The following is a 16,514-nucleotide window of genomic DNA, read 5'->3' as shown; positions in this document are numbered from 1 at the left end:
TGCATTGGGCTCCCTGCAGGGACTCTGCTTCTCCCTCTGCCTGTGTGTCTCTGCCTTTCTCTCTGTGTCTCTCATGAATAAATAAATAAATAAAATCTTAATTTTTTTTTTTTTTGGTAATCGATCACTGTACTAGAACACTAACAATAAAAAAAAAAATCCTAAAGGATTAGTTTCAAAGAAGTTCCAAAGAATGGAGTTAAATACATTAAGAGATCTTACCTCTTGTAAAATTTTTTGTGCATCTTCTTGTGTTTCAAAAGTGACAAAACCATACCTAAATAAATATATTAATTATTTTCTTAGCACATTACATTAGAGTTATATTAAGATTAAATTTCTTTTTCTTTTAAGGATGGGCCACTGTAGGAATAAGCAGTTTTCTCTGGTGCACTAGCATGCAAAATTTAAGAGAATCATTCAGGGCTTAACACTGTCCCCTCCTCTCAGAGACACTAAAATTAAACAACAACAACAAAAAACCTCAAGATATCTTGAAACAGTTTCAGATCTGAGCTATATACAAGGCAGGAAAACATGAAGGATTCATGTTCTACCTACAAATTAGGATGCAATAAATTTTAGTACAGAGCAATAATCACCTTTTAAAATAACAGAAATTTAGCTTAAATAGGAATGAGAGTAAGAAAAAAACTTAAAAATTTCAACACAATGCAATTTTTTATATTGGTAAATGAATGACAGATATATTATTTATTGTTAGCACATATAAACTGATAATGCAATTACTAATATTTCTCAAATATAAATCAATAAAAAATATGTACATACCAGATTTCATATCTACTTCTCGTGTATAATTATTACCTTCAGAGTACAATTCATATGATGTTCAAGATACAAATACACTGTGTATGCAACATCCAAAAAGCCAACATAGACAAAAAGATATGAAAGAAATAAAGAGAATATCCCCCACCCCCCACAGCATAATTTCTACTTAGACGATTTAAGGAAACTATAGTAGTGTTAAATATCTTGACTGCTATTTTGATTTTTAATTATTATATAAAAAGTTTACTTTTTTAACAAAGGCATTTCTTATTTTTTCTATTTGCCCAAACATTAAACAAGGGATAAGGAAATATTTTTACGCTAATTTTTTTTTGGTAGAACACATACACCACCCAGTGGAAAAGGCATAAAATACAGTTACATGTCAATGTGTTTTTCAATGGTTAAAAAATGGAGATTACCAAAATATTGCAAATTCTATTAACCAAATACAAGAGGTACAATCTCACTTCATCCTATTTGTCAGTCTGAGGAAGTATCTCAATTGTTTAAAAATAAACTTTCTGCAGGATCTCATCTCTTCCAAAGTGCTTATCTGACATACTTAAATGTTGTTTCCCACTAGTATAATTTTCTATCCACCTCACTGATCCTTTCTCTTATGTCTATAAATATGTATGTCCTGCCTCTCTCTCAAGAAATCAAACACAATCCTTCACTGATCTCTACTATCTTACCCATTTTCTTTAACTTTGCTGTCAAACTTCTTAAGTGAGTAGACTATGTAAACTACCTCTTCTCTGAAATTTGGCTTTTGCATATAACAATCCACTGAAACAGCTCTAAGGTCTTTAGTTACTTGTAGCCAAATACTACCAATTTCTTCTCAATTTTCATTTGAAACCTAACTAGGTATCTGAACCAAAACCTACAGACATTTTTTGTGTCCATTTTTTTTTTCAAATAAAGCTCTCTCTAGGCTAAAGCAAGCATACAAATCCAAAAGTATCTGATTTCTTTAGCTTCTGATTCCTTAGCTACCAGATATTACTCAACATTAATAGCTTGCTACCTAACACTGAATGGTCCCTCAGCCCATGCAAGAAAAACTTCCTAACAAATTAAGGATTATTATAGTGTTCCCCTCCTCCTTCAAAATACACACACACACACACACACACACACACACACACACACACACACAAAATGGGAGATTAAACGTAGGAGGAAAAGAAGAGGGCATGAAATTCTCTTTTGAAAAAATGGAATCATAGTAAGTTATCATGCAAAACCTAGTAATCCAATAAAAATACAATTGTTAATTCTATGTACTTTCTATAGTGATACTAACCCTTTGGACACTCCAGCTCTGTCATTTACAATCTTCACTTCTTTTACAGACCCATACTGGGAAAAAAATTTTCTTAAATCATTTTCATTTGTCTAATGGCATAAAAGGAAAACACAAAAAATATTTTTAATTGCTAAAAAATGAAACAAGTCTTATGCTTGTTTTGGAGACAGAAAAGATTATAAGCAATAGTAATGTGAATATAAGAATGCCTCTTAGCATAAAAACAGTACATAAACCACTAAATTATTAAAATCAATGTAAATATATTGCTTTATGCTGTAACTATGTTGTTAAACTATTACAATCAATAAAAAACTTTTCAGTTGAATTACTTTAAAGCCACAAAGAAAGTCCACTAATATTTAAAGAAATTCTTGTTGGTTAGTTTTTAAAAAATAATTTGAATTGGGCATGGCTGTAACTATAGTAAGGGCATATTGCTATTGGTTCTTATGGCTCAGAGAGCCCATGATTGTGGCAGTGGAACTAGGATGTTCCATATATCCTAGTTGAGGCATATATCAGTCCCTCTATTTTAATAAGCAGTCTCCAGGAAGAGTAAGGTCTAAGGAAAGGAATATATTTCCAAAAGTACTTGAACTAAGTTTGTGATACCAATAAAGTGGTTACAAGATTTAAAGGTTTTAAGATAGTTTATGTACTCAATATACATTTCAGCTAAATGACATTATGATATTCAAAATAAAAATCTGAGTCATTATTAAACTATAATGTATAAGATATCTACAAAGATGGTTTTAATTGAAATAGTCTCTCAATAGACTCATATCATCTTTTCCTAGAGTATTCACACTAAATTCATTGCTATTTCATTTTCTAGCACAGGTATAATTACTTCATGGGGGACTTTAAATGTCTTTAGAAAAAAAATTTCTTTATATACTCAGAAAAAGACATGCCCAATAGCAGGAGGCTATGCCTCCTGAGTTCCACTGTTCCCTTACTACTTACATCATCAGCTATTAGTTGGTAATGTAAAGCTGCTAAACTGACTGATGACAAATACTAAGTTAATCTCAGAATAACTAAATACCTCTTATTTCAATAAACTTAAAATGGAATCAATGCCAGAATAAGAATTTCTATTAGATATTTAAAAACAAATTAATTTGGGACACCTGAGTGGCTCAGCGGTTGAGCGCCTGTCTTCGGCTCAGGGCGTGATCCTGGAATCCCAGGATCAAGTCCTGCATCAGGTTCCCTGCATGGAGCCTGTTTTTCTCTCTGCCTATGTTTCTGCCTCTCTCTCTCTCTGTGTCTCTCATGAATTAATAAAATCTTAAAAAATAAAATAAAAACAAATTAATTCAAACTATTCTCTGATAGAAGAATCACTAGTTCAGTTTTGTAGCTCTACTTCTTAGTTGAAAAGTAAGGAGACAGAAAGATGATTAAGTATTATAAGAAGGATGTACAATAAGCTTCTAAAAAGTTTTAAAGTTTTAAAAAGTTTGACACAGCTTGTTACTACAGTAAACTATTTCCTTGTTGTCATTTGTCTAAGTATTAGGGAGGGAAACCTAGCAAATACCTGAAATCTGTCACTGCATTTTTAACAATGGCCTCCAAAGTTCATAATGTAGCTGATAGAATTCAGTAACCTAGAATAACCTAGCCATACAAATGTTTTGATTTAATGAGGATTTATTTTAAAAATATACTGTTTGTAATATAAATTCTGAACAAGAATACTAGAATATTTTCCATAGAAACAAAATCTTTTTTAAAATAAACATTTCATTAGAAATCATTTTTATTTTTAGTGAACCAACCACATACTTAAGAACCATTATTCTGACAAATACAGTGAGTGTAACATTTCTCTTGAACAGAAAAAAAGTAATTTCACCCTAATTGTGGAAGACTGATTACAGATAGGGAAATAGTAATAAATTTTGTACCCTAATGGCAAAAGGATATTTTTAAATTAAAAAAGGTAACTATCCCTGTAATTTCCAGTACATAAAATGGAAGCTTGGAAATCCTATAGATCCACTTGGAAGTAAGGATATTCTACTTAAAATAGCCATGCAGGCCTTTCCTCTAAGTGTTTACTTCCACCTCTGAAATGGTGCTGCAAAACATCTAACAACAACAAACTAAGCCTCTCTGAAAGAATGAAATGGCTGATTACATAATTAAAATACATTAATGTTAAGATGCTTTATTCTGATAAGGTTACAGGCCTTTTTTTGGTGACCAAATTCTAAATTAGGTGGCAGAAAGCAATCTGTGAAAGATGGAAGTTAAGGAGATCACTCAGTAGGAACCTGAGTAGAGTAGAGCTGAGCTCTACTCAGTACCTCACTGAGTAGAGCTGGGATAAACAAACAGGATTTCATAGGACTAAGTTTTGTGTTTTTTTTTTAAATATTGAGTCTTTTTTGAAAATTATAAACATGATTATTTGATCTATTGGAATACTATGTAATAAAGTATAATTAATGTGGTATGGTGAAGAATATGAAACTATGAGTCAGAATACTGAAGTTCTAGTCTTCACTGTCACTAAGAAGCTAGGAGCCTACAGATATGTCAATGAGCCTCAATTTCCTTGTATGTGAAACTGGACAATTACATACGTTCTATTTAACCTACATTGTTATTGAAAAGATTTTTATAGTAAGACAATGTGAAACGTACTAATAATTATGCAATTAGTAAATATTTTTGTAGTTGTACAAAGTATTTGAGAAATAAAATAACTTCTATTGCAAAAAATACACTACGTTGCATGCATAAATAGGTACCTTAAAGTCAATTCCTCCTACAAAGATGCGATTAGGGATCACTGTTCCGTATCTTGGGGCACTTGTTGGGTTATTCAAAGGCACAGGTGACACAGGATTAGGGGATGGAGATAATGAATCTGTTTGCGTCTGATTTGATGTTTGCTGTAAAATAAAATTCTTTTAAATTTTTAGCATTGGGTATAAGTTTTGATGCAGGCTGAAAACATATATCTTTCAAAAAGATGAGTCACTTAGGCAAAATGTGATATTTTAGACTTTAATTTTATTCTAATATGAAAATTATAGTTAGAACTAATAACCCTTTGGAGCAACAAAAATATGGGAAATATAGAATCTATTCCACTACAGAGAAAATCTTAAATATATTATTTAAATATACTTATGTTAATTGTTTATTAAATATATTATTTAAATAGTATAAATACTAAGGACATTAAACTCAAAAAAGAAGTTTGAGAAAAAGAAAAGCAGACTCAGACAGCTGGGAACTGGCTTGGTTCTGGTGTTGTTAGGAGTTGGCCTGGAACTCACAGTAAGATTGTGGTGTTCTCTTGTTAACAGACTCGAGGCAAAGTTACTCTGTGATTGTGATGGATCACAATAAAAACAAGATCACTCCATGGTCATGGCTGAACCCTGCATTGTCCAAACCACAAGCATGACTAAACACCGCTCTATCCTGGCTGATACATGTAACTACTCCTTCTTTATCAATCATAGGTTTGGCCTCAATGTATTTTTCTTACCTTCTAAATAAGAATTAACAGACCCAATCCTAAAATTACTCCCACTTTCTGACAATATGAATTTCAGAGTAAAGCCCTTCTTCCCTAAATGCTAAGAAGAGCTTTATACAAGCCTAAATCCCATAGTGAGTTCTTTTCTAACACCCTCTTATGGAGAGGCTCCAGGGTATAGCTCTTCCTTGTGGCAACAATTCAATAGACTCAACTTTACTTAACTACAGGTATGCTCCTGGTAGTCTTTGGTCAAGGGCACTGACAAATTAATACATTCTGACATTCAAGTTCACCATTATCTAGCTCTAAAGTCAAAGTTTTAAATGCACTTGTCAATTTGAACTGACTTCATAAAAAAAGAAATGTATATACCTGTAACTCATAGGTATAAATCTGTATACCAAAGAACTGAGCTCAGTACATATATGTTCACAATTCTAAGTTGGGGGCCTAATTTAGATTTTAATAAATATATATTAACATATAAGCCTTTGTACAATGGCCAGACGGTAGACTCAACATATATCTGAAAAAAACAAGACTTGAGAATTTTGAAGAGAAACCAGTTAAAGCACTTGCTAATTACTTTCCTTCTGGGCACACTTAAAAAAGACTTCTGAGACAGTCTAATATACTAAATGAGTGCTTCAAAAAGCTTGAAGTCCATAATTTCAATTCTCTGAGAAACAAATACATGAAAATGAATCTCTAACTTAGATAATGGACTTCTTTTTCATATTTGCTCTCCTCTCTCACTTCATTGGCCAATAAAAAAACCCTAATCCCTAAATTAGCCTCTGTAAGATATACAGAGAAACGACTGGGCCAGTAGTGACTACGGGGCTGTACGCTGGACTTTACTGGGCTCTATCCTGCGTCTAGTATTAAGGGGGGACAAACAACACATATTCCCTAATAAGGGAGATCATAAAAACACCTATTAAGCCACAGAAAAGTTATCACATTTAATAATTGCTATGCTGCCGTTTCCCACTAAAGAAACTGGGAATCCAATCTTAACAGCATCCTCTCTAGGCATTTGGAGGTTATTTGTAACTTCAGTCACAAATAGTGACTCTGTGGTGCAGAGAATGGATAATTTGATGCTTAGGTTTATTTTTCAAGTGGGATTTGCATTGCTAGATGTAATAGTACAGCTCTAGTAGTTGTACTTGTCCGTTTAGAGAGTGTAGAATTTATGTATTTGCAAAATTAAAAAAATCAGCCTCTATGAAATTTTCTTCTTAAAAACAAAACAAGTTCAACAGATGAACTTGTTTGTCCTCCAATTTTTTAAAATAAAAGTTAATTCCATTATAATAGAGAGATGACATGAACAGAAGTGAACAGAGTGCTTTATTTCCAATCTTGAGAAACTAGTTCAATGATACCGAGAAAGGAAAAACATCAACTTTTTTTTTTCAACCCATTCACTTCATTTTCCAGTTTCTAAGGCTCCTGCTGTACTGTGGGTTCCAACTGCCTTATTTTTCTCCTTACCACCTATCACTTTCCAACATGCTATATTATTTACTTGTGTTTATACTGTCTATCCCCTTCCACTACAGTCCAACGTTTTACACGGGAAGGGATTTTTTTTGCCTGCGGTGTTCCCTGCGCATCTGAAGTAGAGCCTTCTTAGCAGGTGTTCAACAAATATTCGTTGAACACGTGGATAAATGGATGAATCATTTACCCCTTGCTCATATCACAACCATTAGGCTTAAGAAAACGATATGAAAACAGCCTAGGACGTTATTCAAGGTTAGCAGTAACAAGGCTCAAGCAGAAGCAACATCTCAATTCCTTAGAGAAGGTGAGCGATGAAAAGCGCATAGTGAAATAAATCAATCGGAGAAGGACAAACATTATATGGTCTCATTCATTTGGGGAATATAAAAAATAGTGAAAGGGAATAAAGGGGAAAGGAGAAAAAATGAGTGGGAAATATCAGAAAGGGAGACAGAACATGAGAGACTCCTAACTCTGGGAAACGAACTAGGGGTGGTGGAAGGGGAGGTGGGCGGGGCGTGGGGGTGACTGGGTGACGGGCACTGAGGGGGGCACTTGACGGGATGAGCACTGGGTGTTATTCTGTATGTTGGCAAACTGAACACCAATAAAAAATAAATTAAAAAAAAGAAAGAAAGAAAAGCGCTTAGGTAGGTGCTGTTATTTGGTCAGGAATGGGTAGGAAGTCTAGCAAAACTTCCAGCACCAGTTTATTAACAATTTCCTCTAGGGGCGCCCGGGTGGCTCAGTGGTTGAGCGTCTGCCTTTGGCTCAGGTCGTGACACCCCGGGGCCCCGGGATCGAGTCCCCCATCGGGCTTCCCGCAGGGAGCCTGCTTCTCCCTCCGCCTGTGTCTCTCATGAATAATAATAATGATAATAATAATTCCTGTGAGGTGATGTGCCCTCACGGACTTCTTCCCCTGAGGATGAACCTCGCAACCCATCGTCCACTGTGCCGACGAGGACGACAGGAAGAGGGCAGGCTAACCGTCGCGGTCACGGCCTCGGCGCTCCTTCCCCTCCGAGGCCAGCAAGCTGAGGCGCTGGGGCATACGGCCGCGGCGACAACTTCCTCGGGTTCTCTGGGGTCATCGTGGGCTTGGGGACCGACGCGAGGATCCCCCCCCTCCCCACCAAAGTGCGGGAGGGAAAAGAAGGCCAGCCAGCGAGAAATTTTGCCCCGCAATCCCGCCAGCAGCGGTGGCGGGAACCCTCAACGGCACCGACCCGGCGTCGGCCTCGAGCGCCGTCAGCCCCCCCCCGCCCGCACGTGGCGCGCGCTGATTGGCTGCCAGCGGGGCGCGGGGCGGGGCTCCGCGGCGCCTGCGTGCGCGCCCTCCCCCCCTCCGCTCCTCAGGCCTTGGCCCGCGCCCGCTCCTACCCCGCCAGGCCCTGAGGGGCCCCGGGCCGTCGCGGGCCACGGTGCCCCCCATCCCCGGGGTCTCTCAGGCCTTCTGGTCCCCACCGGCCCGTCGGGGGGGGCGTGGCGTCGGCCGCCCTGACGACCCCTCGCTGTCGGCGGCGGGGCGGAGTCAGGCCGGAGCGAGCGTCGAGGACGCCGCGGAGCCCGATTCCGGCGGGAAAGCTGTTTCTCCGGCGCAGCCCGGCCTGGCGCACGGGCCGCGCCCCCGCCGCCTCCCGAGGCCTCCCGAGGCCCCCCGGGCCGCGCGGTCCCGCCTCCCCGACGCCGCGCACGGCCGGCCGGGCCTGCAGGCGGCGTGCCCTGTGCCCTCCGCGGTGGCCGACGGGGCGTCCCGGCCGCGTTCCTCGTCCACAGCCCCGCGGCCCCTCAGGGAGGGCGTCCACGCCGCCGCTGCCCCTGCGGCCCGGGGCCGGGGGGCGGGGGCGCCGTACTCACCGCTCCGCTCTCGGGCTCCATCTTCCTCCGCGCGCTTCACAGCCGCGGCAGGGGCCCGGGGACCCGAAGTTTGAAAGCGTCTTCACACCAAGGAAGCAACCCCGCGCTTCCCGACGGACGCTCCCCCTGGCGGCGACGGCGGCCGCGGCAGCTGCAGGGGCGCAGGCTCGGACCCGGGGCCTGAACCCGCCACCCGGGGGGTGGGGAGGGGCAGGCGACGTCGCCGCGGGCGGGCGCCGCAAGCCGGGGAGCGGCGCGGGCGGGCGGCTTCGGCCGCGGCCCGGGGTCGCCGAGCGGGGCCGTCGGGGGGGCGGGCGTGTGGGGTGCGGACGAGGGCTTGGCCCTGCCTTCGGGCGGCCGCGCAGGGCACCATGCGCCGCCCGCCTGGCCTCCTCTGCGCTGCGGGGCAGAGCCGGCTGTGGGCCGGGCGCCTGCGAGAGGTGGACGTGCCCTCGGGCTTTGCTGAGGAGCAGGAGGCCGGCGGGGTGGGGGGGGCGGCTTCGGGAGGCGGGCGCCCGCAGACGAGGGCGGCTTCCACAGCCCGGCTCCGACCCCCGGCCCGACGCGCCGACCGCGGGGACTCCGCGCTGCACCTGCTGTCGCCGTCAGTCAGCGCGGGCGGGCGGGCGGGCGGGGCCCCGGGCGGTGAGCGCCGAGCGCCTGGCCCGCCGCGGCCCGGGCTGCCGGGGCCTGGGGCCCGCCGCGCCGGGAGAGCGCCCCGGGGAGGACCTGGAAGGCCGCGGAGACACACTGACCTCGCGGACCGCCCGTCCCGGCGGTGGCTGGTCCACGCGCGAGCCCGCTGCTCGGCCGCCGCGGGGTCAGCAGCTCAGGCCCCGACGCCTCACGGGGTCGCCCCGGCCGCAGTTCGGGGCTTAGCCGTTTGGACACGTTCTCCTTAAAAAGCAGCAGCAACTGTCGTGACTTCTGTCCTGTCAGCACTTTGACGTCTCAGGCTGATTTTACTTCAGAGATGAAGACTTAAAAGGATGCAGTGACTTTTAATCTTCTCAGAGATGAGATCTTTATATCATTTACCGAAAGTAAAAATAGGAAATGTAATTTCTTTTTCTTTTTTTGGGGGGGGGGGCACGGTTCAGCTAAAGCCCCCTAAAAGTCCTTATACATTTGTACGTGCAATTTAAGCTCAGTTCCGGCTTTGGTTTCTGTGAAAACAATACAGACCTATTCAAATTAATACATTCCAGAGCGGAATGATTTCACCGTTCGATAACATTAGAACTGAACTTAGAGTGGTTTTTGTTTTGTTGTGTTTTGTTGTTGTTGTTGTTGTTGCTTTTTAGTACTAGTAAGAGTGGATTTGAATAGCTATTACCATCTTCTCTTTTGTTCAAGTCTTTTTTGACTGCAAACCTTTATTTTTAAAGACTTCACCATCGTAGGTGTTCAGCCTGTGACACAAATCGATCAACCCGATTTAGGGAACATTGACTATATTTCAAGACCCATAATGGTAATTCTCTGTTCAGCTTTTAACTCTTTTAATTCCTTTTTTTTTTTTTTTTAAAGATTTTACTTATTCATGAGAGACACAGAGAGAGTCAGAGACACCGGCAGAGGGAGAAGCAGGCTCCATGCAGAGAGCCGGAAGGGGGACTTGATTCCCAAGTCTCCAGGATCAGGCCCTAGACTAAAGGGAGGCGCTAAACCACTGAGCCACCTGGGCTGCCCAACTCTTTTAATTCTTAAAGCAAAAAGCATTTTTGGTTTTAAAACTTGAGTAAATCACATGAAAGTATACGACTCAACTTCTAGACATTTGTAGTGTTCCTATTATGTGTAGTACCTAATGCTGTATGTTATGGGAGGTAAAGAAGATGAACAAGATCAAATCCTCATCTTGAGTTTTTTTTTTTCCAACCTAGAAGGGGAGAAAGGACTAATGGCTCAAAATAATAATTATAGCTAGCTATAATTCATAAGACACAAGCAGAATAGGTTAAACGATATATGAACTGTGATCAAAGACCTGTAGGAGCTCAGAGGACAGCATCGTGGAGTACAACATCCAGGGCTGGGTAAGGGCACCACCAGGCTGAAATTCTGATCTGGATGGGAAGGTGAGAGGAACGATATTGAGCCCCCTTCTCATCTACCCAGGCGCTAGACTAGGCACAGTCTTTTTTAGTCTCCTTAGTTACCATTCTTTCTCTCCCAAAGTCTGAGCCTTAGAGAGGTAAGAGGGACTCGTGTAGTTCCATTGCTAGTAACTGGGAGATGCAGTTTTCAAAACCTTATACTATTGGGCTCCATTGCCCTGGCATGTGCCTTCTGCCATGTTATTTATACTGTGGTAATAATGACTTAAGAGTTTTATTCTAGGGCAGCCCAGGTGGCTCAGCAGGTTAGCGCCGCCTTCTGCCCAGGGCGTGATCCTGGAAACCTGGGATCAAGTCCCACGTTGGGCTCCATGCATGGAGCCTGCTTCTCCCTCTGCCTGTGTCTCTGCCTCTCTCTCTCTGTGTGTCTCTCATGAATAAATAAATATAATTTTTTTAAAAAAGAAAAACCATTTCTAAAAAAAAAAAGTTTTATTCTAGAGACCTTTGCAAATAGATGACCACTGATGGCTATTGAGTCACGAAGTTAAATAATCAGAGCCAAATTTTAGGAAGATGTCCTCAGACCAGAGAACAGTTTTTAAAAGACAGGAAACAGAAAACTGAATTAGGAGCATACTGCTCTAGTGAAAAATAACAGAGGACCTAAACAGAAGTGGCAGCTGTAAGAATAAAATACTGGGAAAGGGTTAAGGAGAAACCAGAGAACTGAGACTCTTGGACATAGTGATGACGGGGAGGGATTGGCGAGGATGGTTTTAGAAGTCTCAAGTTTCAAATCCTGGAGATGTCATTGACAAAGATAAATATAAAAGTGCAACACATAACAAATTGCAAACCTAATATCCCGTTTGTTTATATTTTGTGCTGGTATCCCAACGTCTCTCATCTTTTTCCTTCACAAGTCTGTTAAGAGCATAGTTCTTGTTTCAGGGATTTACCGAACCCTGCCCTCCTTCTTGCTTGCGTTCCCTTACTGGCAGTTCTTCCACTGCTGCCCCTTGAGTTTTCCAGCCACAGACTCTAACTCCTGATATCTATTTTAGGCAGTCCTTTTCTCAATAATCCTTTGGATATGTTCTCTAGATAACCATTTGTGGGCTTCCTGTGAACCAGGCTTTACTTTAAGGGAGGGGATATGGCAGTGATTAAGACCTGGTTCTTGCTCTCCAGTAACCTGTGGTCTAGTGCAAGAAGGAGCTAAGTAAATAGAAAGTTTATACGCTCAATGTGCTAAGTGTAGCAATAGAAGAGTTGCCAGGTGCAGAGACAGCTCGGATCAGGGAGTGACTTGGTAGATAAAGCAACAAGAAAAGACATGTTTAAAAGATGCCTCTGTTCCCATTTTATTTCTCTTGTGTCTATGTCTATTAACATATTGTATTTTGGAGGATGATCAGATGCTTTCTTTTTCTCTATGATGATTGGATATTTGAAATAGAAGAGGTGAGGGATTAGACTTTTAAAAATCTGTCTTAAAGAAGCAGAGTCCAGTTTAGATCTCCGTTTCCTTTACAGAATGTAATACATTTAGAGAGGATGTTACAGAGATGGTCTAGACTGGAACCGTAACTGATTTATTAGAAAATTCATTATAAAATTGTTTTACTTGGTTATGCTGTTTATTCTGAGCGATTACTTAGATGCAGGAGTATACAATATAGAACCAACTATGCAGCATAAGGTAGGACCTCAGTAAATGTTTATAGAATAGAGACTAAATGAACAGGCAACTCTCACCCCACCCTTCATTTTATCCCCATCCCTTACCATTTTGCTCTTACTTCTGGAATAAGAATGAAAAACAGTCATCATCAGAGAATCTTTTTCTTGATTCACTCACACAAATATGGTTTAATAATTATACATGTTTTCAGTTGCTTTTCAGGGGAAGACCTTTTGTTTGGAACATCCCACTTGCAAAGTCCTTTGAACATTCTCAGATATCGCCTTAAGAGCAAACAGTAGCACCATATACAAAAATAAGACGTGCAGCAAGACTTCACTTCAAGAGTGATTGCCCAGAATATATTGTCCACTTGTGGACTCAGTCCTGCAGTGTTTGCCTTGGCTTGCCCCTTTATTTTACCCTTACCTGCTGTTACCTTTGAACTACCAACGGCCGTTTTTGTTTTTTGTTTTTTAAGATTTATTTGAGAGGGAGAGAGGGGGAGCATGAGCAAGGGGAGGAGCAAACAGAGAAGCAGACTCCCTGCTGAGCAGGGAGCCCAACACAGGGCTCCATCCCAGGACCGAGGGATCGTGACCTGAGCGGAAGGCGGACACTTACCCAGCTAAGCCACCCAGGTACTCACCCCCGACCTTTTAAAGATTTTTTAATTGATGTAACTGTTGTTTTTTTTTTAGCTTCTTTCCATTCTTACTCATTTTTAGATGTTATCTTTCTTGGAGGAAAATGTTTTCTATGACCTTCTTAGAGTTCCTGGCTGGGTCTGAAAATTAAACTGGCAAAGATTAACAGGAGAAAAGCATACAAATTTTACTGAATTTTTACATGTACATGAGGACCTTCCTAAGGAAATGAAGACCTAAGAACTGACCAGAGCAGGAAGCTTTTATACCTTTTAGACAAAGAAACAATACATTTATGAGTAATTGCTAAGATGAAGGACTTTAAGCTAGAGATAGTAAATGGTAAAGAAGTAACTAGGAAGATAAGGGTTAATTTAACAAAAGGTAAGTTTGCAGATTCCTTTGGTGCCCTGTCTTGGGGCTGGTAAGAGTCTGTATCCAGTAAAAGAATTTATTTCCTGCCTTTAGGCACAAAAGGGGGAACTTTTTCTGTATTCACTGCTTCTTAATTGCCTTCAACTGAAAATCATTAGTATGTCAAAGAGGCATATTTTGGGGTGACATATCCTGGTTTCCTTCAGATGCATGAGGTATCTGAAGTACTATCATGACACCTCTTAATTCATTTTTCTCCCACCCATAGGCATCTTGGCAATGCTTCATGTTCTTAGTGCCCTCCTATCCATGATGTTTCAAACATCTTTGTGTAAATATTCTTTTAATTGTCACTTGTCCACTCCTCCAGCAACTATGTTGTTTTTGAGTAGTGGGCAATTATTGCCTTGGTACACTCTGATCTTTTGAATCTAAGAAAGGCTGCATGTAGTGTTACATGGATTACTCAATACAGAAGGGTGTTGGGCCAAAGGAGCTAGCTGGGATGAAATCCAGCCCTTGCTGCTCCACTCATAGAACCATGTAGCCACAGGCCCCTCCATTCAAAGGGAGTGCTTTTTTTCTAATTCATAGAAAGATGCTGAATGGGCCAGTAGCAGCCCTGCCTAAACATAGCTCCTGTACTGTAAGATGGTGTCAAGAAACCCTGGTTTATATTCATCATATTTTACTATCATATTCTCAGATATCACTAACTGCTTGACATTTGGAAAAATATTCATCTTGGTGAATTTTGGAAGTGGGTTCCTTGGGAAACAGACTCTGAGATTTGCATGCAGAAATTTTGGGGAATCTGAGCTTGGGAAGAGTACCTGAGAAGAGTGAGGGAAGCAAGACTGGGCAGAAGAAATTGAATTGTGATTTTTGCAACAGACTCTCAAAGTCTAGGATGACCTTCGGAGTTGTCCCTAGAGACCAGGGTCCCTTCCCCCAGTGCCATACCTGCTCCTTCCCCCATACTTTCTATCCTCATCCACCTATCTATAGACTTTGGGTGCAGGCTGCTCCCAGACAGGAGTCTGGACTTTGGACAAGATGACTCTCTTTGGTTGAGGCCAATTTCTGGAGAGGAACTTAGCTGAGAACAGCCCGCACTCCTAGCATCTGGTGAAACAATGGCTTGGTCTTGAAAGGGGAATTGGGCCAACCACAGCACCTACAAAAGTGAGTTCATAACCATCAAATGACTTTTTCTCTACAATAGGATTAATTATTGAATTCAAATTAATTGAATTTAGTTTGCTTTTGGTTGAAGGAAAACATGACAAAAACAGAACAACTCCAGGAAAAATTCAAACTTGTTTTTTTCTTAAAGAAGGCATCTCAGATTACAGGAAGGATGATCTCAGGAGCACAGATCTGGTAACTAAGATTGTGATACTAAAAGTTTAGGTTGCATATTGTGTTTAATGATTGCAGGCTAGAGAACAACTTTCTTTTTTTCTTTTTTAAAGATTTTATTTATTTATTCATGAGACACACACACACACACAGAGAGAGAGACAGGCAGAGACATAGGCAGAGGGAGAAGCAGGCTCCATGCAGGGAGCCCGATGTTGGGACTTGATCCTAGGTCTCCAGGATCAGGCCCTGGGCTGAAGGCGGCGCTAAACCACTGAGCCACCTGGGCTGCCCAGAAAACAAATTTCTATGAGTTTGCCCTCTTTTGATTCTATGCTCAAGAAAATATCCATATTGGTCATTATGGAGGAAATATAATTAAAATGCAAAATCTTTTCCCAACTCAGGAAACCTCTCCATGAGGGTAATAAAGACAGAAACCAGTTTCATCATTGAATAAGCATGGACTCTGTGGTGCACGTCACAGGCAATCCACTAAAAAATTGCAAAGACACAACAAAGAAAGGAGTCTCACCCACTTATATTGCCAAGTAGACACAACCTGTTACATCACACGTAGATTAGTTCATTCTAATCTCACCTGGTGATTGTGGAGTCACCATCTTATTGGCTTTATAGAGAAGAAAAATAAATCTCATATCTTTATAAAAGGAGGTGGTTTTGCAAACTGGAGTAAGGCAAACACCAAAGTTAGGCTCTTAACTTCTTACTGAAACCAGGAAATAGGGGAACTATCTCCCTTGACGCTTTCATTTCAAAAAAATTTTTCCCCAAAATTTAAATTCTTGTTAGTTAACATATAGTATAATATTCAGGAGTAGAATTTAGTGGTTCATCACTTACATATAACACCAAGTGCTCATCATAACAAGTGCCCTCCTTAACACCCATCACCCATTTAGCCCATCCCCTGCCCACCTCCCTCCATCAATCCTATTTGTTCACTATCATTAAGAGTCTCTTATGGTTTGCTTCCCTCTCTCTCTCTCTCTCTTTTTTTCCCTTCCCATATGTTCATCTGTTTTGTTTCCTAAATTCCACATATGAGTGAAATCATATGGTATTTGTCTTTCTCTGACTGACTTATTTTGCTTAGCATAATACAGTCTAGCTCCATCCATGTGGTTGCAAATGGCAAGATTTCATTGATTTTTTTTAAGGTTTTATTTATTTGACAGAGCAGAGCAGGGGGGAGGGACAGAGAGAGAGGGAGAAGCAGACTCCCCACTAAGCAGCGAACCCAACTTGGGGCTCCATCCCAGGACCCTGGGATCATGACCTGAGTGGGAGACAGAAGCTTAACTAGCTGAGCCACTCAGGCACCCCAATTTCATTCTTTATGATGGTCAAGTAATAGTCCATTGTA

The 16,514-nt window shown here is 41.5% G+C and overlaps 1 protein-coding gene across 2 annotated transcripts in view; it reads right to left on the bottom strand.

Annotated features, from left to right (window-relative positions):
- The window catches only part of BOLL (boule homolog, RNA binding protein), a 49,000-nt gene extending 39,851 nt beyond the window's left edge, over nucleotides 1–9,149 (bottom strand). For both annotated transcript variants that reach the window (XM_072741281.1, XM_026002478.2), the window contains exons 1-4: nucleotides 8,997–9,149; nucleotides 4,882–5,025; nucleotides 2,108–2,199; nucleotides 223–277 (exon numbers count right to left, since the gene is read on the bottom strand). In XM_072741281.1, the coding sequence (XP_072597382.1) occupies nucleotides 223–277; nucleotides 2,108–2,199; nucleotides 4,882–5,025; nucleotides 8,997–9,017 (312 nt within the window). In that variant the 5' untranslated portion in view covers nucleotides 9,018–9,149. The remainder of the gene's footprint in view (nucleotides 1–222; nucleotides 278–2,107; nucleotides 2,200–4,881; nucleotides 5,026–8,996) is intronic.
- Nucleotides 9,150–16,514: the final 7,365 nt, after the last annotated feature.

This window comes from Vulpes vulpes, chromosome 16 (genome assembly GCF_048418805.1).
Source record: "Vulpes vulpes isolate BD-2025 chromosome 16, VulVul3, whole genome shotgun sequence".
In the NCBI taxonomy this organism is placed as follows: Eukaryota; Metazoa; Chordata; class Mammalia; order Carnivora; family Canidae; genus Vulpes; species Vulpes vulpes.
The sequence above is the reverse complement of the archived record's forward strand: the minus strand, read 5'-3'. Positions and strand labels throughout refer to the sequence as shown.